Source organism: Orcinus orca, chromosome 8 (genome assembly GCF_937001465.1).
Source record: "Orcinus orca chromosome 8, mOrcOrc1.1, whole genome shotgun sequence".
NCBI classification, from domain to species: Eukaryota; Metazoa; Chordata; class Mammalia; order Artiodactyla; family Delphinidae; genus Orcinus; species Orcinus orca.
In genome coordinates, this window is record NC_064566.1 from 56,141,337 (window position 1) to 56,167,534 (window position 26,198).

The window sequence follows — 26,198 nt, forward strand, 5'->3', positions numbered from 1 at the left end:
GCCACATGACAGGCTGCAGAGGCCGGCAGAACAGAGTCGTTGTTGTTGTTGTTTTAATTCCTTTAGAGATAAGGAAAATAAGGGCCAAGGAGGTACAGTAACTTTCCAGTGTCACATGGCCAATGAGGGGCAGGGCTGGGATTGGAAGTAAAACCCTGCCTAGGATGAAATGGCTGACACTGTAGTGATGCAAATCACAATGCTGAAGCAGTATGGGGCTTTCCATCCTGATTCAGGCAGAAATAAAAAGCAAGGAACCTGATTCTGGCCCACACTCACCTGCCCATCTCTAGCTGTGCTGGCCAAAAGAAACAGGCCAAGGAAGGTTATCTCCCTTGCCTGATTCGTGTCTAGGTACCCAGGCTCTGAACAGACCAGCTTGCCCTATCAGAAGGGGCTCTGAAATAACATATTAAAGCTCCTTCTCATCCTCAGTGTTCTCTCGGCCCCATCGGCCCCATCAAATCACCAGTAGCTTGAAGGGATAGGCTAAGAGACTGCTTCCAAAGGGCAGAAATCACAGTGCATTTTCATCACCCGTTGGAAGGGCTGCAGGGTGGGGCTTTTGATGTCAGTTGGCTGCCCTTGATCTGTCATTCCTGGTACAAAAGAACAACTCTTGAGAGGCAGGTTTGGGTATCAGGGGCCTTCCTGCTCTTCTCAGATTCAGTACTAATTGCAGCTCTGTTCACTGAATGCTCATTATTTGCTAGGTGCCGGGCTAAGAGCTCTCCATAAAGTTCGTTGACGCCTCGCTCACCCAGCTAGGTTGGTATTATTATACCTTATTTGGTATTATTATACCTTATTACACAGATGAAGTGACCAAGGCTCAGAATGCATTACTAATCTGCCTGGTCACTCGGTCATTGGGATTTGACCCCAGGTCTATCTGACCTCAAAGCCTATCCACCCTTTTACGAAAAAACTCTTAATAAGAGGATAAAATCAAATTATATTCCTGTGACTTTCCATGCGATTCCTCTTCCATTAAGAACTGTACTTTGGCTACCTTTTGGATAAAAACAAGAGTAATTTTGGATACACTTTTCTTCATGATCAAAATAAGACAATTATTTGCTATAGATCTCTACGTATTTGAAATACTCTGATGTAATCAATAAGACCGTATTTATAGAAGCACCTACTGTGTGTACAGGCTCCATGCACTCAGTGACCACACACCTATATGGGCTGGGCAGCCCTGTAATAAATGTTGTCTATAAATAACCAAGAGGCTGAAGACCAGAGAGGGGAGCCCACTTGCCCAAGGCCACACAGCTTCAGGGCTCAGACTCAGAAACCAGGAGGACTTCCCGGCCACAGCAGAACCCTCCCAACCACAGGATTCAGCAGCTTCTGTGTTGGATTGGATTGTGGTCTGGGTTCAAGGTGGGAAATGGGGCAGGGGTGGAGCGTTTGGGAGCCCGGCCAAGGGCTGGAAAAGCAAAAGGAGATGGAAAAGGTTTCATTCCCAAACGCTGCCTCCCCAGAAAACTTTAAACAGAAAAGTCTGCCTTTACAACCTGGAGGAGTGTTTCATGTTTCAGCTCACGTTGAACTGTTTTATGCTTTAGCTATAAACCTCCGACAGAGAGGGTGCAGGGGCAAGGCTGGCCTAACTTCAGCTATGGCGGTGCCATTGTAAAGCTCAGGTTACGAGGATCACGTCTAGTGCCAAGGCAGTTTAACAAGTATGAAGGCACATAATTCCTTCCAGTTGTCCTGCCTCAGCACAGAAGGGCTGGTCCTGGGGCGCAGCTGCGCGCACTCCGGCCAATGTGGTTCCCATCACTGGCTCCAGCACCTCGCGGAAGTCCCCTCCACGCCCAGGAAGGGCCTGTTTTATCACAACTGCTAAACTATCCATTTTCTGTAAAGGTTCAGAGGGTTTCTGTATTCTGAGTTCCCAAAGGGGGTAAGGAATCTTGCTACAAAGAGTGCCGACAAGTCACCCATCCCAAGAATCCTTTCCAAAAACTCAGCTGCTATCGTCTGATCTCTCCCCAACCCAGGTTAAATCTCCTCCACTTATTATTCTGATAACTTTAAACCCTACAGAAAAGTCGAAATGACACTATAAAAATACCCATATACTCTTCACCTAAATCTGCCAATTGCTAATATGTGGCCATGTGGCTTTATCTCTCACTATATATATATAAAACATTTTTTCTGACCATTTGAAAGTTGCAGACATCAAGACACTTTCCATCAGCATGCGTCTCCTAGGAATAAGGATATCCTCCCATATAACCACAATATCATGATCACAGCTGAGAAAAATGAACAATTATATACCATAATATCACCTAGCACACATACATGCCATATTTTAAAAATTCCCTAATTCTTCCCCAAATGCCTTCTTTAAAGCCTTAAAAAGAACTTAGGATCCAATCAAGATTCAAGTGTTGCATTTGGCTGTGACCTTTTTTTTAGCCTCTTTTAATCTAGCGGAGCTCCCACCTACCCCAACTGTTCTATTTCCTTTTTTTTCCCCCAAGATATTAACCTTTTTTGAAAGTCCAGGCCAGTTGCCCCACAGACTGTCCTATAGTCTGGATGTGTTGCTTTCTCATAATTAGACTCAGGTTAAACATTTGAGGCAAGTACATCTCACGCATGATGGAACGTACTTCTTATTACTTTATGATAATGACCACGAAGTTTGGTCACTTGTTCAGGTGACGATTCCTGATCTCCCCACTGTAAAGGAACCTTTTTCTTTTGTAACATGTAAGCAATCTGTGACACAAAGTCTAATCTGTTAGAATCAGTTAATTGAACTGTTTCTGTCCTCTCACCTCCCATCTATCCTCCTCTGGCTTCAGCCTCCACACCCTGAAAATGCCCTCACCAAGGCCACCAGGAGCCACCTAGATGCCAAAGTCAGCGGGCACGTCTCACGTTTGCATTCTTTTTTTTTTTTTTAACATCTTTATTGGGGTATAATTGCTTTACAATTGTGTGTTAGTTTCTGCTTTATAACAAAGTGAATCAGTCATACATATACATATGTTCCCATATCTCTTCCCTCTTGCGTCTCCCTCCCTCCCACCCTCCCTATCCCACCCCTCCAGGTGGTCACAAAGCACCGAGCTGATATCCCTGTGCTATGCGGCTGCTTCCCACTAGCTATCTACCTTACGTTTAGTAGTGTATATTCTTGAACCCTCACAGCAGGAACCGATGTTAGTGCTTGGGTTCCTCTGTGAGGGCGTGACCTTTGTCTTACGTCTTACTCCAAGGCCTACCTCAATGCTTGGCACATAGTAGGTGCTTAAGAAATCTGTGTACAAGCAGCTCATGCAGCTCAGTAACAAAAAAAACAAACAACCCAATCCAAAAATGGGCAGAAGACCTAAATAGACATTTCTCCAAAGAAGATACACAGAGTGCCAACAAACACATGAAAGAATGCTCAACATCATTAATCCTTAGAGAAATGCAAATCAAAACTACAATGAGATATCATCTCACACCAGTCAGAATGGCCATCATCAAAAAATCTAGAAACAATAAATGCTGGAGAGGGTGTGGAGATAAGGGAACCCTCTTGCACTGCTGGTGGGAATGTGAATTGGTACAGCCACTACGGAGAACAGTATGGAGGTTCCTTAAAAAACTACAAATAGAACTACCATATGACCCAGCAATCCCACTACTGGGCATATACCCTGAGAAAACCATAATTCAAAAAGAGTCATGTACCAAAATGTTCATTGCAGCTCTATTTACAATAGCCAGGACATGGAAGCAACCTAAGTGTCCATCATTGGACGAATGGATCAAGAAGATGTGGCACATATATACAATGGAATATTACTCAGCCATAAAAAGAAATGAAATGGAGTTATTTGTAGTGAGGTGGATGGACCTAGAGTCTGTCATACAGAGTGAAGTAAGTCAGAAAGAGAAAGACAAATACCGTATGCTAACACATACATATGGAATCTAAGGAAAAAAAATGTCATGAAGAACCTAGGGGTAAGACAGGAATAAAGACACAGACCTACTAGAGAATGGACTTGAGGATATGGGGAGGGGGAAGGGTAACCTGTGACAAAGTGAGAGAGAGGCATGGACATATATACACTACCAAGTGTAAAACAGATAGCTAGTGGGAAGCAGCCGCGTAGCACAGGGAGATCAGCTCGGTGCTTTGTGACCACCTGGAGGGGTGGGATAGGGAGGGTGGGAGGGAGGGAGATGCAAGATGGAGGGGATATGGGAACATATGTATATGTATAACTGATTCGCTTTGTTATAAAGCAGAAACTAACACACCATTGTAAAGCAATTAAACTCCAATAAAGATGTAAAAAAAAAAATAAATAAATAAATAAAAAAGAAACCTGTGTAGAATGAATCAATGAGTCCATACGCTAAGAAAAAGTCAGGACTGGGATTCAGAAGGCCTGGCTTCAAATCTAGCTCTGCCACCCTTCACACAAGGAAAGGGTTGATTTAAATCAGTGGTTTTCATACTTTGAAAAAACAGGTTTCATATTAGAAGTGTTCTTTAAAGAGGATCTTACTCAGAAGCAAATGCAGGCATCTGACAAAAGGAAGCTGCTTCGGTTGAAGCAGGTGGTGAAGGCTGCCTGACGGACCTCACTGGAGTGGGGGGTTGGGGGAGGGTCAGAGAGGGTCAAGAAGGAGGGAAAGGGATAGATTCTCGGAGGTCCTGACTGCCAGCCTAAGACGCCTGAGCTGTAATCCGTAGCGTTAGGTTTCAGTGGTGAAAGGGGCTGCTGGGAGAATCGGTCCGGTCACTGGGCCTGATGCACCTGGGGGCACAGAGCTAGGAAAGCACAGGCCGAGCGGGAAGTCAGAAATGATCCTTTGTCCCCTCCCCATCTCAGCTTCCTCCTCTGGAGTACTTTGTCCCTAGAATGCTCTTTGAGTCTTTCACCCCCATTATTCTGTGTGCTCCTCCTTGCTAGGTGAGGGCGGTGCATCACAAGATGAAGAGCAGGGTTAGCAGACAGCAGAGGGGGCAGAGGCCTCCTGAGCTCTGAGGGACTCGGGCCATTTGCTGAGTGGTTCTGTGACCTGAGAAGCTTGTCCATTGTCCAGGCTTTAAAGAGACACTGCCCCTTACCATTAACCCAACTTGGGACAAAGGCCATCACCAGCTCAGACAAATAAGCTGCTTAGCCAGACCTCATGCATCATCTTGTCACCCACGCAGGGGCCCAAACAGGGGTATCTTGAAAGAGTTAAGAGCCAGAGTGCAACCCAGCGGTTTCCATTCTGGGGGACTCTCCTCCTCAGCACGGGGGCGAGGTGAGGGTGAAAGAAATCTCTCATCTGTTGGGGAGGCTCCCTGAGAACTTCGGCTTCCAGAGGGTTGTCAAGAAAGGTGGGTGATGGCTGTCAGATGAGGGAGGGCAGCCCAGTGGGAAGAAAAGAGGCTGGGTGGAGCCCGGCACACCTGGGATGTGTGGCCTTGGGCAGGTTCCTGTACCTTTCTGAGGCTGTGTGCCGTAAAACAACAACCAGAACAACAATGATAACAGTAATAGCAGTTTCCATTTCTACTTTTTTTTTTCCATTTAAGACTTTATAATAACCAAGTACTTTGCTAAGTACTGCACATACATTATTTCATATTGAATTCTAACAACACTATGAAATAGATACTATTATGGTCCCTATTTTGCACATGAGGACAAATGGAAACTCAGAGGTTAAATCATTTACTACGGGTCTCGGCCAGCGGCGGCAGAGCCAAAATTCAAACCTGCACTCTTTAGAGCCCACCAGCCATACGGATTCAGCGGGGGGCTGAACACCTATCTTAGCACCTGGCGCCCTGCAGGTGCACAGCAATGGGATTTCCTCTTCTGTTACACAGTCCAAAGGTGTGTCAGGCCCTTTTTGGTTCCTGAGGCTGCACCTGCCACCATCACCCCCTCTCGATGGGCTCTGAAATTAGACGTGTACAGAGCAGTAGTACACCTGCCTTCAGTCCACGCCACTCACTCCATCCCCACCTCAAACCCCAGGAAAATCGAGTCTTCTAAGGAGGCTGCTCCCTGGCGGGGGGGGAGGGGGGAGGGGGGAGATGGGCCCTGCCACACTAGCTCTTTCTCCATAGAGAGGAAGCCAGACTTGCCTTCCACCACTGCCCCCTGCAGAGGACCCCCGTGCTCCCCTCCGCCATGTCTACACACGGAGGAAACAGATGGTGTCTGATCAGAACTCCTCAGTACAGGACCCCTGGAAAAGTCTGCTGAATGAATGAATGAATGTTTGAGGAGGAGAGACTGAGCGAGCTCTGGTGTCTCTTCCTCTTTTATAAGGACACCAGTTCCTTCAGATCAGGGCTCTACCCTTAAGAACTCATATAACCTTAATCACCTCCTTACAGGACCTTTCTCCAGTGCAGTCACATGGTGGGTTAGGGCTTCAACCTATGAATGTGGGGTGTGGGACACAATCCAGTCCATAGTAGCCTTACAGATCCATAAAACTAAAGCTCACTTCTGGGCAGAGCTCCTTGGGAGTTACCCTCTTTCTCCAGGAGGATCCCCTGAGCCTCCCAGTTTGCACTAAACCTCTGTAGCCCCACACACCCTGGCACACTCCCCTACCTTGCTCCCCTCACTGATGCCTGCTTTAGGGCAGAGCTGCTTAGGTGTGTATCTCTCTCCTCAACAGCCAGTGGGTGAGCGGATGCTTTCTATTCTCCATGGGACCTGGCACACAGTAAGTCTTTAATAATACTTTGCTGAACTGAATTGGTTCTGAAGGGTAAACAAGCTTCATTTCTTCCCACATCATTCCAAATCAGAAAGATCTTCACCAGTTCTCCCTCTAAATTAATGAGTTGTGTGCCGAAGCCTTTGCTCCCAAGATAGTCAGCTATTCATCAGAAGCCCTGTTCTGGGTACCAGGAATGTCCTCTGTCCCCTGAAGAACCATGTTAGTTAGCTGTGGCCACAGCTCCCTAGTGGGACCATGGAAGTAAGCAGCTTGAGAGAGTAGGAGGGCCTCTGTGAAGAAGGGCCTTGGCCACCAAGCTGAGGAGATAGGTCCTGAACCACCAGTGGTGGGAAACAGGTAGAGGGTCCCTGCAAGGGCTCTATGGTAGGGGTCTGGGCTTTGAAAGGATCACCATGGGACAGTGTGAAGATGGATTAAAGGAAGAGATGGGAGGGAGGGAGGCCAGTGAGGATGCTACGGCAGTGGTCCAGAGGAGAGAAGACATAGTGGTAAACATTTTGGCTAAGGGGAGCAGAATTTTGCAAAACTAGCAAATTAAGTATTATCTCAACTTCCATTTTTGCTTATTCTCAGATGATAGCAGGTAAGTGATCACAACTTCAATTTTGATCACAACTTCAATTTTGATCTCCTCACTGACTAAAAACTCCATTCTTTGCCCAAGATTACAAGGGGAGACCAGTCAACACTCAGCACCCCCTGTAATCTCAGTGTCTTAGATGTTATCCCATCTCACTGTTGAAACAACTCCCAAACTGCTACTTGTATGCCCACTTTACAGATGGGCAACTGGGTGAGAGAGGTGAGGTCACGCAGCTAACGGGGAGGGGAACTTGGTTCATAACAAGTGTATATTCCCCCGGAGCCTCTGCTGTGGCAGCTAAAAAGAGGTTTCTGGAGGTACAGGGATATGTATTATTGTTAGCCCGTGCAGCAGCTTCGCAGAGAGGGAGAGAAGCGTAAATGAATTACCAATCATTTTCCTCTCTTTTCAACTCTGCGGGGGAGGCCAGCTGACCAGAAGGAAAAGACATCACAGTGTTTTATCTGGTACCGAATATCACACACAATCCTGGAACTATGGGGAATGGCCAGCAGCACAGGGAGCTCTGCAAGGAAGGCGGAGGTTCTGTTTCTAAGACCCCATGCTATGTTTGTTTAGCTGCTGCCTTGGGCTCACTCTCCCACCCTAAATCTCTGGAAATCACCCAGGAGGAGGAAGGGGATTAAAGCTTAGGACTCGGGAAAGACCTATTAATTGCTACACCTCCTCCAAGCCTGGAGGGGTGGGAATGTAGGAATCTGCCTTCCTTCCAGAGATATCTGGCCAAAACCTTTTGGGTTCTAGAAAGGGAATAAGGAAACTAACATTCATTGAGCACCTATTACGTAGCAATCACCATGCTAGAAGCCTTGCCCATAGTTTCTCACAGACACAACAATTTTGTGAAGTACTGTTAAAACCAACGTCCATTTTACAGAGGAAACTGAGATCCAGAGAGGTTAAGCAAGTTGCCCAAGGCCACACAGCACAGCAAGGATCTGTAGACCTCTGTATCCTATCTTTCCTTCCCATGGCTCCAAATTGTGCTGTTCCTGTTTTCCTTCTAGCTTCGGTCCTTTTAGGTCATTTAAAGCAGAGGGAATTTTTTTTAGTTGTTTAATCTCAGACCCCTTTATAAATAATGGCAGTTCAGAAGGAGAAGGAGGAGGGGAGAAAGGAGAGGAAGGGGAGGGAGAAGAGAAAGCCACATGGTTTCCTGGGGCAAACTGGGAGCTATTAACCAGTAATGCAGGATCCAGCTGAGCTCAAAGCACCCAGCTCAGACCTGATGACAGGGGCAGAGGGCAGGAGGCTGCCAAGGGGAGGGTGGGAACAGATCGCTCAGAAAAGACCACATTTAGGAAAGGGAAGGAGGGGAGGTTCTGGGAGCAGCAAGAGATGTTTATTCTCAAGGTGAGCAGGCCGTGGGGTGTAGCATTAAAAGCCTAGACAGAGTTCTGGAAAAAGCCACGGAGCCGTGCATCCCATGGGCATGGTTTTAGGTGGTGTACAGCGCGAGCAGACATTAAATCACACTGAATCACGTGCAGGATCGCCTCCATCCTCTTTCAACCTTTTTGGTGATGTCAAGGAGGAAATCTCAGTTTGGTACTTGTGTGTTTTTAATACCTCACACTTGCCCGTGTCCCTGTTTAACAAAGAGAAGCAAATCTCCGCATCCTAGAGCAGGCCTAATCTCACCAGAACATGATAACCAGCTTTCACTGTATTTATTTTTACAGCTACCTTCTATTTATGGCAAGTGAATTGCCACAGTAATATACAATCTCCTTTTAAGATAACTAAATTCACTTAGGTTAAAAAAAAAAAAAAGTTCGGAAAAGGAGGCAGTTTAAAGGAAGGGGCACGGAGGTGGGCACACTGCTATAGTGCAGACTCTGACAGTGACACACAAAGGAACAAGCTTGGGAAATGTTGATCTGATCAAGTCCTCCCACTGCCCGGACTAGACAGCCAAGGAACCAGAGGACAAGGCTCTGGAGGTCCCACTGCAGGTCAGAGGCAGAGCTGGGCTCAGAAGACAGGTCGGCTACTCTCTGGCATGCGCCTCCTCCCAGACAGGTTTCCAGGATGGCTCACGAGGGATGATGGGGCGGCTTCTCCAGGGGAGGGTTATAACTGGAAAACTCAGCTTATGTGGATGGCAGTGGCCCTTGCAGGTTGGATCACCAACTGTGAGCAAATCTAAAACTGGCCCAAAGAAGCTGGTAGCCGAAGGGGCAGCTCTCTGCCCAGTTGCTTCCCTCTCTCCTACCCGGTTCTCTACGTTCGGCCAACCTCACAGCCCTGTGCTGTGGATCCAAGGAGACGGTGGAGGTGAATGCAAGGCTTACGGAACCATGAGGTACACTAAATCTCCCAAGCTCTCCTTAGCCTCCTTCCAGGTGCCTCTTCAACAGTCTGTGCCCCGAAGTGTCAGGAGATGCTTTAAGATGTGGTCTGGTGTCCACAAGGGCCCCTGGGAGCAAGCCACTAACATGTCCACAGGGACACAAACCAGGCTTAGCTTCCAGATGAAAAAAGCCCGGACAAACGGCTAATGTGCCTTCCTCGAGGGATGGTCTAGGAATTACTAGATCCAATCAAGCCAGACACCAAAAATGTTATTTTTGTACCTTTTAATGCAATGGCATTTGGGGAAATTAGTGGAAAAGGAACTGTAATCAAGTCACGTGAGTGACTAATTAGAGGGCCCTGGTTTTCCCAGGACGTTCGGTTACATTAATTCAAAACGTGACCTGTTTATTTTGCAGGGTCAGGAAGAAGCCTTACCTCCTAGAAAACCAATGTGGCAATTAAATTAGAGTCATCAGAGTTTGCCTGAGGTAACTAACATATGAAAAAGGGCTTGGTGAACTGTACAAAAACAGAAGTGACCCCTGTGTGGTTGTCCCCACTGCTCCCACTTAGCGGGGCATAATTGCCTGCCCCTGGCGGGAGGCTGCAGGTGAGGGCTTTCCCAGTGGAGGGAGGTACCTGGTAAGGTGGAAAGGGCACTGGAGTGTGGGGCCATACATCGAATCTTGACTCTGCACTTGGGCAAATCACTTCATCTCTGTGGATTTCTAGTTATATCATGCATGTGGCTCACTGTACTATTCCTAGGGAGATGGTTGTGTGTGTGTGTGTGTGTGCTGGGGGTGGGCTGGTGAAAAGGAGGAAGAGAGAAAATCAACTTTTTTCCTTTGATTTTAGCACCTACAGGTGCTCAGCTGTGAAGATACAGCCTCGGACGAGGCCTCCCTCAAGGAGTTTGTAGTCTAAGTTGGAAATCAGATATGGGGACATTCAGGTTCCCAGACTGTTAGGGAGGTATCTGTAAAGAAGACAGCAGGGCATCAAAGAAAGGGGAGGTCCATACAACCAAAGGGCTGTCAGGAAAGGTTCCTTAAGTTGCCGAGTTCTAGGCTTTGGAGAATTGAGCAGTCAGCCTCTCTCCTTCTGAACTCCCAGAACTGAGAGTCAGCCAGCCTGCTGGCGCTGGCCTCCTGAGCCCCCATGTCTATGCCAGAGGGGCTTGGCTTTTCCAAGCAGTCATTACAGATAAACATAGAGCTTCCCAGTCAGCAACGTGCACCTGCATCATGCCTTGTAGTTACCAAGCTTTCTAGTTATCTCTATAGCTATTCTGTTACTAAACCTTTCTGAGTCATGGGACATCCTCCAACCCTGCCCATTTAAGAAAAGGCACGATTCAGGATCACCATCCATTAGCCACCATTCCAAAAATCTCAAAACTCTAAGACTGAAAGGTTTTTTTCTTTCCTAAGACTGAAAGTTTTTTTTAAAGTCATTATTGAATGTTACAATATTGCTTCTGTTCTATGTCTTGGTTTTTTGGCTGTGAGTCATGGGGGATCTTCGCTCTTCAACCAGGGATGGAACCTGCACCCCCTGCATTGGAAGGTGAAGTCTTAACCACTGGGCCACCAGGGAAGTCCTAAGACTGAAAGTTTTATCAAAACTGTTCTGGTTGCAAAACCTGACCTGAACTGACATGTATCTCAGAGTCTTTTTTTTTTTTTTTTTAAATCTCACCAGTGTAACTGTTCATATGTTTGACTGCAGAAATATCAATGTATTTGATTACCGTGGGCCATCCCAGCACTCCGGGAATGCTAGGAAAGACACAGTATGTGTACTGTATTTTATTCCTTAAATCTAAAAATTTCTGAATTCTAAAATGCATCTGACTCCAAGGGCTTCATTTAAGGGATTCTTGACCCTATAGATTAAATACCTATTTTATAGGCTCTTTCTGCTTAGAGTTCCCTTCACCCCTCATCTGTTAGGAAAACATCTGCAAACATTTCAAATGTCATTGTGAATGAAGGCAGGAAAGAAGGAAGAAATCAATTTGTCTTGCTCCTAGGAGTTTAGGTACTTAACTTCTCGACATAGCTGGTATAGGGATTTATTTACCAACAAGGGTCTTTTGATGCAAGAGAGTTGCGAAGAGCAGTGAACAAAAATGCCTGAAAACTTCACATGCCCCTATGTCCTTGTCCCTTGGGACTTGGGCAACATACAGACCCAAGCACTGTGGTTGGCATGGAACAACTAACACAGGTTCCATGAAATTCACAGAGAAAGGAGACAAAAGCCTCACTGGATACTTCTCGACAGTGGGAACCAGGCACAATTCTGCCTTCTGATTTCACAAACTGACTTCAAAGGACCCTGGCAGACTCCCTCGGGAATCTGGATAGGTTCCAAATTAAGTTGAATTTTTTGTTTTGTTTTGTTTTACGAAAACACTTTTGGAAGGAGCTTGCATACATAGCAGTGTTTCCCATTTAGAAAGAAAAATAAACACTCCTCCACTGGATTGGAAGTCAAAACAAAATAATCCCAGCTGCTTAAGACCTGAGAAAGTCACTGAGACTGCCCAACAGCAGGGATGTTGACCAGTGTCACCAGCCTGAGAGATCTGCAAGGTGAGGCAGAAGGGCCCGGAATAGGGGGAAAAGGGAGAAAAAGCCACGGACGGCCTAGCATCCAGGGCTTGGCTCTCATGAAGCAGCACCACAGTTTAGTGTCTAAGGCATTGGCCTGACTCATATTTGAAAACCCCCACATGCTCACCAAAACACAACTGAGAGATTTCACTCCATGGCTTCAAACAGACTTGGGATTCAAATCTGGTTCTATGACTTAGAAGCTGTGTGATTTCGGGGAAGTCACTTAATCTCTCTGGCCTGCTATTGCCTCAATGAGACTAAAAATGGCTATGACACAGGACAGACATGAAGATTCAATGAGATTCCCTGAGATCTCATGATTTAATGAGATTAAACGCCTCTCACATAATAGGGGCTTCATCAGGGCTTGTGAGGTGAGTACTAGGAATCCAACAACTAGTAATTTTTTAAAAAAAATCAGCTTTTCTTTGGTGGACTTCCCCTTATCTTCTCCAGCTTCCTACTAAGAAGACAGAAATAACAGGATCTGGAATTGAAAACAAAACAAAAAATTTGGGTGGGGCTCTAGAATCAGGTAGGCTGGAGTGTGTCTCTCTGCCTGGGCCTCGGTTTACTGAACAGAGACAAACAGAAGCTCAAAAAAAGATAACGCACACAAAGAAAAGACTTCTACGCGGAAGGTGCTCCTTACATGCAAATTCTCCCACGTGCTCCTACCTCACCTCGGCTTTTAGAAACGGACAGCTTTCTCTGAGCTATTTATTCCCCGACCCTCTTAAATATTAACCACCAAGGTTTTAAAGCCCTGTTACTTAAGGCTTTAGAATGACAACAATTCACGGCACATTTAATATTTATTCTGAAAAGTTTCTGTGGCGGTAGGGACCAAGATCTACTTAATCCGAACCACTTCCTTAGCTTCTCGGCTATGACAAGTTGCTATTTTAGTGAAATCTTTCTTTATATCTATCAGTGATTTCTAGATGGTTATCCTTGGGGCGGATTAGGATTTTGAAGACAGAGAGAGCTGCTTCCCCTGTTTTCTTTTCTGTGATGCCCCACGTGGCCTCCGTGCTCTTTACATGGGATTTTCGCAGGGCGGTTCTGGGCACCACGGGGCCGGGGATCGCAGCCCCGGCAGGAGCAGACACAGCTGGAGGCAGAGGGCCTCTGGGAGCCACTGGAGCGTGCAGCCCAGCTCCCGGAAGGCTGCTTCCCAAAGGGTCAGCCCTCAGAGGAGGGTGCTGAGTCAGCTCCCGCCAAAGGAAACTTTATTTTCACCCTTTAGGCGCCCGTTGGGCTGCCTTTGTCATTTAAAATACCTTCTGAAAGAAGTCTCTGGGGAAGCAGGCCTCTAAAGGAGCCAGAGCAATTAACCCATTTAGGGTGGTCTTTAAAGTCTTCCAGTGGTGGAAGGGAATGGAGGGGTGGAGACAGGGAAGGGAGACAGGGACCTGGCGTCCTTTACCCTGTTGAACTCCACAGCGTTCCCGACCTCGGGAGGTTTTTCCCATGTCACCTGCGGAGCAGATGAGGCTCTGAGAGGTTAGGTCCTGTGTCCAGGCTCGCATCTCTTGAGACCCAATTTCGGAAGAGTTGACTGTGGCTCTGCTCTCTTGGCTGCACTGTGGTCCAGTTTGTACTGCTTGCTCACCCCTTCATTCCCACTCGTTAATTATCACTACATAAAAGGCATCTGCAAGGCCACGCACCAAACTGTTAAAAGTGGCTATCTCTGGGAGGAGGAATTACAAGAGAACTTCACTTGTTGCCTTTCTGCATTATTTGAATGTTAGCAAGCATTGTTACTTTTATAATTGACAGAAACAATAGAGATAATCCCATTAAAATAATTTCAGATTTTTCCATGAAAAAAAAATCACACGAAACTTAACAAGCATTTATGGGGCACACTATGTAGCAGGGCCCACTCATCCTCACTTGCTAGGGCTGGGTCCATGCCAATACCAACAGGCACTTTGGCTCATAGAAGACCACTCAGTTTGGGGTTTCCAGGGACAGGAAGGTGGCAGGCAGAGTCGAACTGTGGGGTGACACTCACTGGCTCTCTCATGACCCACCAAACCCAGAGCAGCAGATCACTAAGGACCCAGACTCTCCCTTCAGGCGTGGGACACATTTATTACCAACCTTTGGAGTGACACACTCAGAGCAAGGCTCCAGGGAAGGACTCTGAAGTGCCTCTAGGTCCCCTGGGGAGCAGGGGTACAGAGGAGTGTAGCTGAGCAGACAGCTATAGGCCAAAGTCCCCCCACCTTCCCTGCACAACAATAGTGCAGTAATGCCATCAATTTGCTGCAGAACTTGCAACAACGTGATTGCTCTTATTCAGTAAATTAGCGAAGCGAGAGATTAAGGACTTTCATCTCCTGCCTTCTCTTTTACCTACAAGGCTTATTTACTTAGAAATGAACAAAGAATATCACTATATATATATATTTTTTTTTTTCCAAGTAAATCTTAAGAAGGTTACTGGCTGACACACCTGTCAGCATCACACAACACTAGGAAAATCAGAGTACCTTAGAAATTGCTCCATCATTGGCAAGATGGGGAAACGGAGGCCTGAAGAGGGACGGTGATTGGCCAAGGACAAATAGCCAGTGAGCTACAGAGCTGGGCCTGGAACCCATTCCAGGTTCCTATTTCTCTGCATACTTTAAAACATGGGCAGCTAAAAGCTCTAGAGGAGCAATGACACTGACCCAACAAAAGGACAATGCCACGCTCAGGAGCACAGAGGGAGAAGGCCCTGGAGGATGGTTTGCTTTTTGGTCACAGATAATGCAGGGCTCAAGATCCTGTCATAGAGACTTCCCTGGTGGTGCAGTGGTTAAGACTCTGCGCTCCCAATGCAGGGGGCCCGGGTTCCATCCCTGGTCAGGGAACTAGATCCCACATGCATGCCGCAACTAAGAGTTCGCATGCCACAACTAAGGAGCCGGCAAGCTGCAATTAAGGAACCCGCCTGCTGCAACTAAGGCGCCTGCCTGCCGCAACTAAGACCTGGCACAACCAAATAAATAAATAAATAAAATAAGTAAATATTAAAAAAGGAAAGATCCTGTCAGAAGAGAGACACAGATGTAGAGAACAAAAGTATGGATACCAAGGGGGAAAGGCGGGGGAGGCGGTAGGAGGAATTAGGAGATTGGGATTGACACATATACACTATTGATACTATGTATAAAATAGGTAACTAATAAGAACATACTGTATAGTACAGGGAACTCTACTCAATGCTCTGTGGTGACCTAAATGGGAGGGAAATCCAAAAAAAGAGGGGATATACGTATATGTATAACTGATTCATTTTGCTGTACATCAGAAACTAACACAACATTGTAAAGCAACTATACTCCAATACAAATTAATTAAAAAAAAATAGGGACTTCCCTGGTGGTGCAGTGGTTGAGAATCCGCCTGCCAATGCAGGGGACACGGGTTCGATCCCTGGTCCAGGAAGATCCCACATGCCGTGGAGCAACTAAGCCCATGCGCCACAACTACTAAGCCTGTGCTCTAGAGCCCATGAGCCACAACTACTGAGCCCATGTGCCACACCTACTGAAGCCTGCATGCCTAGAGCCTGTGTTCCGCAACGAGAGAAACCACGGCAATGAGAAGCCCGTGCACCGCAACAGAGTAGCCCCCGCTTGCTGCAACCAGAGAAAGCCTGCGTGCAGCAACGAAGACTCAACACAGCCAAAAATAAATAAATAAATAAATAAAATAAAAAAGAAGAGAACCATCAAGGCCAAAGACCTCCTCCCTGAGTTTCAAAGAGGACAGAGGCTGGGAGAGTTCCTGATTAGGGGAGGGAGCTGGGGATAAAACACCTTTCTTTGTCATGGGGGATGGGGTGATGCCTGGAGGGCCTCAGCTCAGTACCCAGAGGCGCTCAGGTCACTTACCATGTGGCCTTCTACACCCTTCCAAGGTTAATGCCTATTTACTGTCCAGGTTCCTAGGTGTAAAAGAGCTGGGGGCAGGATCCCACCAGCTCCCCACCTTGGGTCCTTTGTCCATGTTTTCTCTCTGCCCAGAATGTCCTGGGTTATTAAAGCCCTTGGTTATCTCTACCTGGCACACCCTACTAATTCTTTCAGATCCAGTGAACGCCTCCTCCAGGAAGCATTTCTTGATTTCCTCAGGTGCCTTGGAGGCTCTACTCCTCAGTCCCCTCCACACCAGTTTCCTACCTCCCTTATCACCTTTTCTCCCAAGAGAAAAGAAGTCTGACATTCTCTGAGCATTATTAAGTGTCAAACAGGATGGTGGGAGCTTTCACATAGAGGCTCTCTATAAATTCCCTGGAGGGAGGTGGGTGGTGACTGTGACCATGACTAACCTTTACTAAACTCCTTCTCTATCCCAGGCCCTGTGATGAGCCTTCATCATGAGCTGGGTATCATACTGCCCATGTTATACTTGCTTAAGGAAACAAGCTTAGAGGCAATGTGCCCCATCCAAAGTCCCACAGCAATAAAGCTTATATTTAATGCAAAGATGTCTGACTGCAGAGCCCATGGATCCTGCCTCATATCTCTCTGAATCTCTGCCTCCTTCTCCAGAACTTGGCCTGAAATTTAGTGCCACACAGGCACTTATTAATAAATGTTTGCAAAATCAACACGCAACCTACAATATTAAGTGAGGAAAGTCTCATTTCCTTTCCTCTTCTTCGCTAATCAGGAAATCATGGGCCACTAGGGAGATTCCAAGTTACATCACATATGTCACCCCACCCCCTTGTAGGCTTGAATCTCCTCCAGGCTTTGAATTCTTGCAAAGAAGTGGACTGGCCACTGCTAGACACAGAGACGGTAAGCACCTTGGCCCAGGTCACACAGCACCAGACCGGGGGCTAAAACCTGTGTCTGCTGGCTCCTGGTCAACCTGGAGTTTGGAGCTATTGCATCGTACCGCCCCCCGCCCCCCAACACACACACCTCTTCTCCTTAAGAGAGTCAGGGGGGCAGAGCTTAGAAGAGGCATGTGATTATGGGCAGATCCACGCTTAAGCCCACTGGCTCTCTCTGCAGTCAGCATTCAGCTCTGCAGCTGCCTGGGTCTCCAGGGGCCCCGTCTCTGGGCAGTGAGAAAGTCCAAGAACTTCCAGAGCCAGGAGTCTTTCTCTCAGCTTTCTCATGGTCAGTGGGGAAACTATCATACTGGTCTCTTAGGCAGGGTTCTGAGGCAGATCCAATAAAGCAACACGTGACAGTGGCTGGCACAGTCCCTGGCACATAGTAAGCAGTCAGTCGATGCTATGTTCATTGTAACCATCCTTTTCTTTTCTTTTCCGGTGTCTATCTTTGTCTCAGTACCTTTGTCTTACTCAGGCTCTACCTGATCTTTCTGTCTCCTTGTGTCTGTCTGTGCATCTCTACCCCTGCAGCTATGTCTGCCAGACGTCTGTCATGGGGGTGGGAACAGGAGCCCTACACCCCCCGCACACCCCAGCGGCGCAACCAGGCAGTAGCGGGGCTGCCCGAGCCCACCGAGCCCCCCAGGTCCCCGAGAACCCTGAGTCCCCCCGTGCGCCAGGCCCTTCCGCCCCTGCAAGCAGCCCAAGCAGACCGATTAATCAGCATCGCCAACGAAAGGAAAAACCAAACCCACAGAAGTTAGAAAGAGAGAAGGACTTACCGTTTGCCGCGACCCCCAGGCTGGCGGAGCCACTTTTAACTAAGAATGAATTAGGGACAAACTCTTCCTCAGAGTCTGAGTCCGGGGTTGGCTGGGCCACACCGTTGCCTAGCAACCGCCTCTGGCTCTCATTGGCCGGAGGGGAAGGGGGCGGGGAGGGGGACTGCTCAATAGGGGTTGATGAAGCGGATGAACAATGCAAGGGAGCACCTGCGAACCACAAACACAAACACAGACAGAAAAAAAAAATAATGAAAATTGGTTTTGAGGCACACGGGGAGGGGGAGGGAGCAAAATAAAACACGCATCAACAGGGGGAGGGGGTTCCCAACACAGGGTGATCTACTGCACACGTGGCCCGGGGGCGGGCCTGATGCCTCCTTAAAGTTGGTGCAAACTCCTTCTGAAGAGCTGGCCTCGTGCAGAAGTCTGCATGCTTGCAAAGAAGGCGTCCCTCGAAAACACTTGGGAAGCCCTTCCTGCTTTGCCTGTTCTCTGAGAGAGGTCTGAAAATCTGGGGTCTAGTCCTGGTGGGGCCGTGTCATCTATCAAACAGCTGCCCGCCTCTGAGCTTCAGTGGCCTTGCTGGTAAAATGAGCAGCCGCACTGGGTGAACGCTGAGCCCCTGCAAGCTGGCCATTCTGTGATGTCACCGAGCTGAAATAATGTTCTTATTGGTGAGATTTTAATCCAACATGCCTGGAACAGGCTCTGGGCCTCATAAAAGGTAGAGGGAGCTGGAGAGAATGATCCAGAGCCCCCTCCACCGCTGGCATTCCAGGATTTCAACACACTCATCTTTTACTTTTCTAGGAATCTGACATTGTAAGATTTTTAAGTCCTGACATTCTCTGCATACTTCTTAAGAGAGCAAGAAATCTAGCAGTCTTCTTCACTTCTGTATCCCCAGAATCTAGCATAGTACCTGGCACACAGTAGGCCCTATATAAATATTTGCTGAAGAGATGAATTCTAGGTGCCTAACAGACTGGGATTCTTAGTAGTCTCAGCAGACTAGGATTCTTAAGTTCTGACGGTCTCAGATGAAAAAACTGTACACTATTTAGGACACTAACACTGTGAATTCCAAGATGCACTAAGTTAGGATGTTTGACTGCAAGTTTCTAACATGTCAGGGTTCCAAGATTCTAAAAATCCCAGCTTTCTATAGTTTTGTGAGCACACTCCCAACTCTTCAAAAGGAGGAGGTGATGGCTGGCCAGGGACAAGACCTTTGGGGGCAACAATTTGCAGTCCTATCTGTGTCTGGGCTTTAGGCATGTGCAGAACATCATCTACAAGAGAGGGAACACAAGCACAGACACATAGAAGTATACAGTACAAGACAACGCATCCACTTGATAGCAAGGGCTATGTCTTTTTTCCCACCTTGACTGATAGAAGGTTTAAAACATAATCAGATCCATCCAGTTTTTCAGAGGCCGAAACTTAGGAAACATAAGGCGGCCCAGACATGTCATCATAAGATTTGGTAGAGCTCTATGCGGCAGGTGGCAAATAGAGCTGCTGATTGTTGAAAAAAAGCAAAACAAAACAAAAAAGCTTTTTGTGGTCTGTCTACCAAGAGAAGCTCACTCAGTTCAGTCACCATACCTTGCAGGATTTTGCAGGTTCCGTGACTCTCATGTCAACCCTTGAGCCCAACCACGTGTGACAACATTTTACAGAGTTGCTGTATGTGCCATTTGGTTGGTTCATATTAAAAATTCAGTAAGAGCAAGTGAGGCAGCAGGGATCCACGGTCACGGTACTGTCTCGGGGTAGCTTTTCCATCCGCGTTTTGGTTTACCTAAAAATCTGGGCTGTGATTTACCTTAAAATCGTCCCAACCAGTGTTTCCAGTTCACCCTAGGGAGAGCCTTCCCTGACACCACTTACCACATGGCACTACAGGGATGATCATTCCTTTCTCTGAACTAACCTTTTTTTAGTTCTGTTATCATATTTGCCCTGCTGCATTTGTAGTTGTCTGTCGTTCTCTCCTGTATAAAAGCATAGGGCACATTCTTGGGACACAGTACATTCTTGGAGTGGGCTTTGGAGTTCAACAGAATTGGGGTTTGCATCACACCATAGCCTCCTATTGGCTGTATGATCTTGCGTAGATTTCTTCCAGTTCCTGATTTATCAGTTGGGAACTCCTCCCCTTTTATAAAGTTATTATAAGGACTAAAGATACTATACTACACCAGCACACAGTATGCCTGAGGAAGCAGAATCCCAGGGTCAGTGCTTACCAAATGTTTATTAAATTGAATGAAAGCACCCCACGAAGAACCCCATTTAAGATTTCCCTTCCTCTACAGTCCCAGTATTGGGAAGATTTTTGTCTGCCAGGCTGCATTTATTAAGCAATATACACTCATTTCCTCATCTTTTATTAACCAAAGACACCTTCTAATCTCCAGTCAGAGCTTCTGATGAGCTTGAAATAACCAGTACCATACGATGCTGAGCTGTTAGAATTTCACACAAAGGTTAAGAAACATGATATGTTGTTCCAGGGTACTTGTTACAGCCTCTTCCTGAGTAGATCTGTCAAGCTTTATGAAATAAATAGTTCCCGAACTAAGTAAATTGTTCCATCACAAACTTCAGAGACCCTGGGCTAAGAACAGCACAGTCCCTCCCACTCCTCACGCCTGTTTCCTCTCCCTTCCATCCATTCTCCAGGCCTCACCCTGGGCCTCTGGGGTTGCTCTGAATATTCATAACTTAACATTCAAAGGACCTAACAAGGTGCCAGACCCTTGGTAGGTGCACAATGACCCACAAGGTTTCTGTGATGTACAGAAACTACTGGACACATGTTAATTTCCTTCCTCTTATTCATCAGCATCTTTTAATTTAAGTGGTCCCCAGGTGGGGGCACAAAACCATCTCCTGGGTGCAAGAAAATTCTAGAAGTATTTATCTTTTATGTCACCCTTTTCTAATATCTATTTTGTAAATGTTTTATAATATATGTAATGCATTTGTGCTCAAAATACATGTAATAAAATGCACTGCTGGATCAATTCGGCATCTACAGAAGCAGGGCAGGTTGTATTAAAAGAATGGGCTCTGGAACCAGACCCTACATTTGAATTCTAGTTGCACTACTTGCTAGTTCCGTAGTAGTGACCTTGGGCAAGTTAATTCACCCTTTGTGACTCAATTTCCTCATCTATGTAATGGAGATCAAAAAATAAAAAAGAATACCTACGTTACAGAGTTGCTCTGATGACTAAAGGAGTTAAAACAAGCAAAGTCTTGAGAACAGTGTGGCAGCCAGTAAACACCTAATGAACTTTAGATATTAGTATGCATAAATATGTATATATAAAGTGAGGGGCCCTACGTTTCTTTATCTTTTAAGAGCAGCGTGCGACCGTAGAAGTATGGTGAACACTGTTTCATTCCAGAGACATTTCCTAAACGCCCACCGAGCAGGCTAGAAGGTGAGGGATATATAAACTGTGAGAGGCGCAGCCCCCAAGGAGCTGGTGGAAGGGGAGGGAGAGTGTCACATGCAGCTGTAAGCAAGGCAGAGGTGGGACCTGTCAGAACAGGATGGAGGTGGGGACCTCACTTCAATTGGAGGAACCAAGGAAGGCTTTCTGGAGCCATAGAGGATTCCAGCGGGAAGAGATGAAGAGATGGGGTCTTGAGCATGCATGGCAGAGAGAGGAATACTCCGCCTCAGGCCCTCATCCTTCACCTGGTCTCAAGCAACCTGCCCACTATCACTTTACCTCTCAAGTCTCATGTGTTACCGTTATTAACTTCTCACCAAGGGTGCTGAAGCTTGCTGGCCTGCCCTCATTTCCATGCACTCACTCCTCCCTCTTCAGCTCAGGTTCACCGATTTGCACAACTTCAGGGCACCACTGGCATTGAATCTATCTGAATGGCACCCCCTGGAGCACAACTACAAAGTTTTGCCTCTGAGCTTTTGCACATGCTGTCCCTTTTGAGTGTTTCCTTTCCTGTTCCCCGCTCCTCATCACTACCACCCTGTGTGTCTCACTCGCCCCCACTCAGCCTCTGGGCTTAACCTCACGATCATCCCCTCCAGGGAGTCTTCCATGATGCCTCAAGCCTGAGTTTGGGTTCGGCACCCCTCTGGGGGCTCCCGCAGCTCCCTGTACTTTCCCTGTTGCAACACTTCCCACACTGCAGTGTATACTTGTCTGTGGCCACCCACTAGCCTGATTGGCTTGTCCATTACCATATTCTCCAGTGCCCAGCACAGTGTCTGGTACATAGAAACCACTGTAAATATTTGTTAAATGAAGAAAGGATGGAAGGAAGGTAGGAGGGAAGAGGAGGACCTTGATTATAGCACAAAAGGTCTATGTAAAGAGAGAAGTGGGAAATGAGTCTCTGAGTAGCGGTTTAGGCCTTGAACACAAGGAAAAGGGAATCAGACCATAACTGGGGAGTTACGCAAGTTTTTAAAGCAGGAATGTGACAAGGCCAGAGCTGTACTTTAGAAGGATCTGCTCTTGAAACTTAAGGCATCTGCTCAGCCACCCAGATCTCCTTTCTAATTGGCTCAGCTCAGCCAGGATGTTCAAAGTCCACATGATCTGGGCTTGCTTTTCAGGTGGGGCCCAGTTGCAGGTTCCTGTAGGCAAACAAGGATGCCCCATGCCATGGGATTAGGAAATTGGGGTTTGGGGTTGCCTTTCCATGTATCCTGTTCATCAGCGGAAGGGAACCTGGTATTGTAGAATTTTCCACTGTGTCAAAATGAGATGGGATGACTGGAATGTCTCACCTCAACAACCAAGGTGGCCAGTGAAGGGCAGAGGGGAGCCATGCAAGTTTCCTGAGAGGAGGTCTCTCTGAGCCTAGCTCGAGCTTATAGTAGATAAGGGTGGAGAAAGAAAAAAAAAACAAAGTGAGAGAGTGCAGACACCCCTGTGGTCGAGGGGTGGGGCTGGGGGAATAAACATTTGCAGAACCCCTTCTGGAGGCCAGGAACGGGGCCAGGTGTTTTACAAGATCTCTTTCTCACAAAAACAATGCACTGGAAAATCCATCCCCATTTCCGAGGTCAAGAAGTAGAGGCCTACATTTGCCTGTGGTCATAGGACCTGGGTGAGAACCCGCACTGCAGTGCTGTGTCCACTGAGGGGTGTGAATTAAATTTATCAGCCCTGGGGACTTCCCTGGTGGCGCAGTGGTTGAGCATCCGCCTGCCGATGCAGGGGACACAGGTTCGTGCCCCGGTCCGGGAAGATCCCACACGCCGTGGAGAGGCTGGGCCCATGAGCCGTGGCCGCTGAGCCTGCGCGTCCAGAGCCTGTGCTCTGCAATGGGAGAGGCCGCGACAGTGAGAGGCCTGTGTACCAGGGAAAAAAAAAAAATAGCCACTGCAAAGAGCTTTTGAGGGGAGGCTGAGAGTACGCTTGCAAGGAGCCTGGGAGTCTCAAGGTGAGGGCTCAACCAACATGGATTCCCTCTGCCATCCCTCCAGCTGTAGGTCTTTGAAAGTAAGAACAGGGTGATTTTGGGGAATAAATAATGACAGATCTGCAAGCCTGCCAATGACACATGCCAATATGCATCGCTTACTGACATCATATAAGAGGAAAAGTGTTAGGGAGACGGACAGGATACATGAAAGGAGCACATGACAAGGGAGTCCTGAGATCTACAGAAAGAGCGATTTCAGTCCCTCACACCTTTGTGTGCATTGATGGTAGCTTTCCTTAGCGTCTGAGACGTAACCTATAACCAGGGCAAGCTGGTGCTCAAGGAAGAGCCTCTAGCATTCTGGATTCTGAGTTGTCTTTGGAATACACCGTGAGACTAAAGTGTGAAGGGCTAGCTGATGGACGAGTTTATTACTCTGTCAAAGAAAAGAAGACCATTAACAAAATGCACTTTTTTACACTTTTCTCAGCAGTCCTGAGAAATCCATCTAAACGCCCAAATGGAACCTTACTGATCTCCATGAGACCCCATCTAGGCTCCAGTGGGGAAAGTCATGGCTTGCTCACACAGTGGGGAAGTGTGAGTCCTAGCTGTGAAACCAGAGCACGAGTTGTATGCTGCAGGGAGCCCCTGGGTTAGGGGAAGAGCCTCCTAATAACCTTCGAACCGGCAGCCCCGCATTGTAGAAGCTTGTTAATGCCTAGCACAGTGCCCAGTAAACGGCAATTACTTAGTAAATGATACCTAGAAAATACCAAAACAAAACCTGTAGACCTAAACAGGTAGCTCATCTCAATGGAACCCTGAGCTGATGGATTCATCCTTCCCGCAAAGCCTGGCTGTGTTTCATCTCTTCAGTCTCCCTTCTAGAAATACTCAAGCCCCTCCACTTAAAACCAAATGCATTCGTTCTCTCCTCATGAGCCAACCTCGTATCTATTTCCTCTTAACAGGGCAGCCAGTTGCACCACTGAATAAGGAAAACCTTATTCAGTTCTGAGCAGAGGATGGGGCATTAAGGGAAACGTGGATCTCCTTCCGATATGAAGGTCCGAGGCTGCTGAAGGACCAGGAACTCCACTGCAGGGATAGCATGTCCTGCTTTTGACGGCAGTGAGTGATGGTCACGCCTGTAGCTGAAACAGCCCAGCCTGCCCAACAGGGACCACAGCTGCTCATCTCTGTGTCCTGGCCTGGCTCAGAGTCTCAGCTTAGAAAAGGTCTGCAGAACCAGTTCCCACCGTTATTTTAAATGGATTGAAATCCGCTGTGGCAAGCATCTCAAAGTGCTGGAAATCTGAAGCTAGAGCACTAGAGGGACCATTTGTTCTGCTTTGCCAGTGAGAGCCCCAACTGACATCTGTTATCCTGCAACGATTAATCGTAGTGCCCTGCCTTTACTCTAAAGATGTCCTGATTTGGACAATTATATGGCCACCCCATTTGAGGGCAGTATAGATTCAGTTCCACATCAGAAGCTATAGTTTGCTGCAACAGGCTAGAGGTCAAGAGATCTGGGTGCAGGTCAACAGTGTGCTGTGGCATCATGGGCAGGGCCTCTGGCCTCTCTGGCCCTCACATTCCCACTTGGGGAGTTGGAGCAGAATACTCTAAGGTTCTTTTGTGGTCCAACATTCTACAAGATAGGAGTACAGTAGTACATACCTCAAGGGGTTGTTTTGAGGATTAAAGGAGACTGTGGAAAAAATGCAGGATAAAAACGATTTCATTTATAATGAAAAATTAGGTCCTTTCAGTATAGTGAGCGCTCATAAGACATTTATAGACTAAATGAATTTGTATAAATGCATTCCTATACAGAAGGTTGGCTGAAAAAAATCTTTAACAATGGTTATCACTGATATGGGCAATTTTTAATTTTTAAAAAATGTCTTCAAAATTCTCTACAATGAGCATATATAGTTATCTTTATACTTTTAAAAATTATTTTTTAAAACTTCAGGAGAAAATGAAATAATAAATGTGACAATACCTGGCATCTAGTAGGTGCTAAAATAGATGTTGGTTTTAAATACAAACAAGATTCTATGCACTGATATTGGTAATATAATTTGATATAGTTGATTTTTAAAATGTGAAAAGCTTTTAATTGAGCAATTCCACTGCTAGGAATTTACCCTAGAACACAATTATGATGTTTCAGAAGATTTATTTATAAGGGTATTCATCACAACATTGTTTGTAATAGTCAAAAGTAAAATTTAAAAAAAAATGTTAAAGAGGAAAAACATCCTTTATGTTAAAAAGTGACTAATTATGTAAATTAAGGCATATCAGTAGAATGTTAATATGTAGACATTATAAGCCATGTTTGTAAAGAATGTTTAAGGACCTGGGAAATAGGATATTAAAAAAGCATGGGGCAAAACTGTATAAAAAATAACGTGACATTTGAGTATGTGTGTGTGTGTGTGTGTAATTAACAAAAATGTTAATGCCTGTTACCTTAGGGCAGTAGAATTATGAATAAATTTTATTTATTTTTTATATTTTTTTATATTTTCTAATTCTTTCAAGGAACAAATGTGGTAAGATTTTTTTTTTAAAGTTATTTTAAAAAGAAGAAAACACACACACAGAAAGAAGCAAAGACAGCAGCTTCTGCTTTGTGTCCCTCATGGGATGAGCCTGGCAGAACCACAGCCTCCTGGGTCCAAAGTCGCCTTCTTTTCCAGCCCATTAAATCTTTGTGGGTCTTACTCCCCAAGCAGGGCAGCTCCCACTAAGTCAACTCTCCTCTCCTCGACAGTGGTTATTTTCAGAAGCAGGTCTGGGGCCATCTGTCTCTGTGACTTATGTTGGGAAAATAGTCTCTGGAAAACAGGACACAGTAAATT

At 46.5% G+C, this 26,198-nt stretch overlaps 2 protein-coding genes across 2 annotated transcripts in view; one reads left to right on the forward strand and one right to left on the reverse strand.

Annotated features, from left to right (window-relative positions):
- The window catches only part of USP35 (ubiquitin specific peptidase 35), an 873,752-nt gene that overhangs the window by 734,081 nt on the left and 113,473 nt on the right, over positions 1-26,198 (forward strand). The gene's annotated exons all lie outside the window — the stretch shown is intronic.
- Positions 1-26,198, reverse strand: part of TENM4 (teneurin transmembrane protein 4) — a 757,305-nt gene that overhangs the window by 277,906 nt on the left and 453,201 nt on the right. Inside the window, exon 7 of the mRNA XM_049713625.1 lies at positions 17,896-18,105. Coding sequence (XP_049569582.1) covers positions 17,896-18,105 — 210 coding nt within the window. The remainder of the gene's footprint in view (positions 1-17,895; positions 18,106-26,198) is intronic.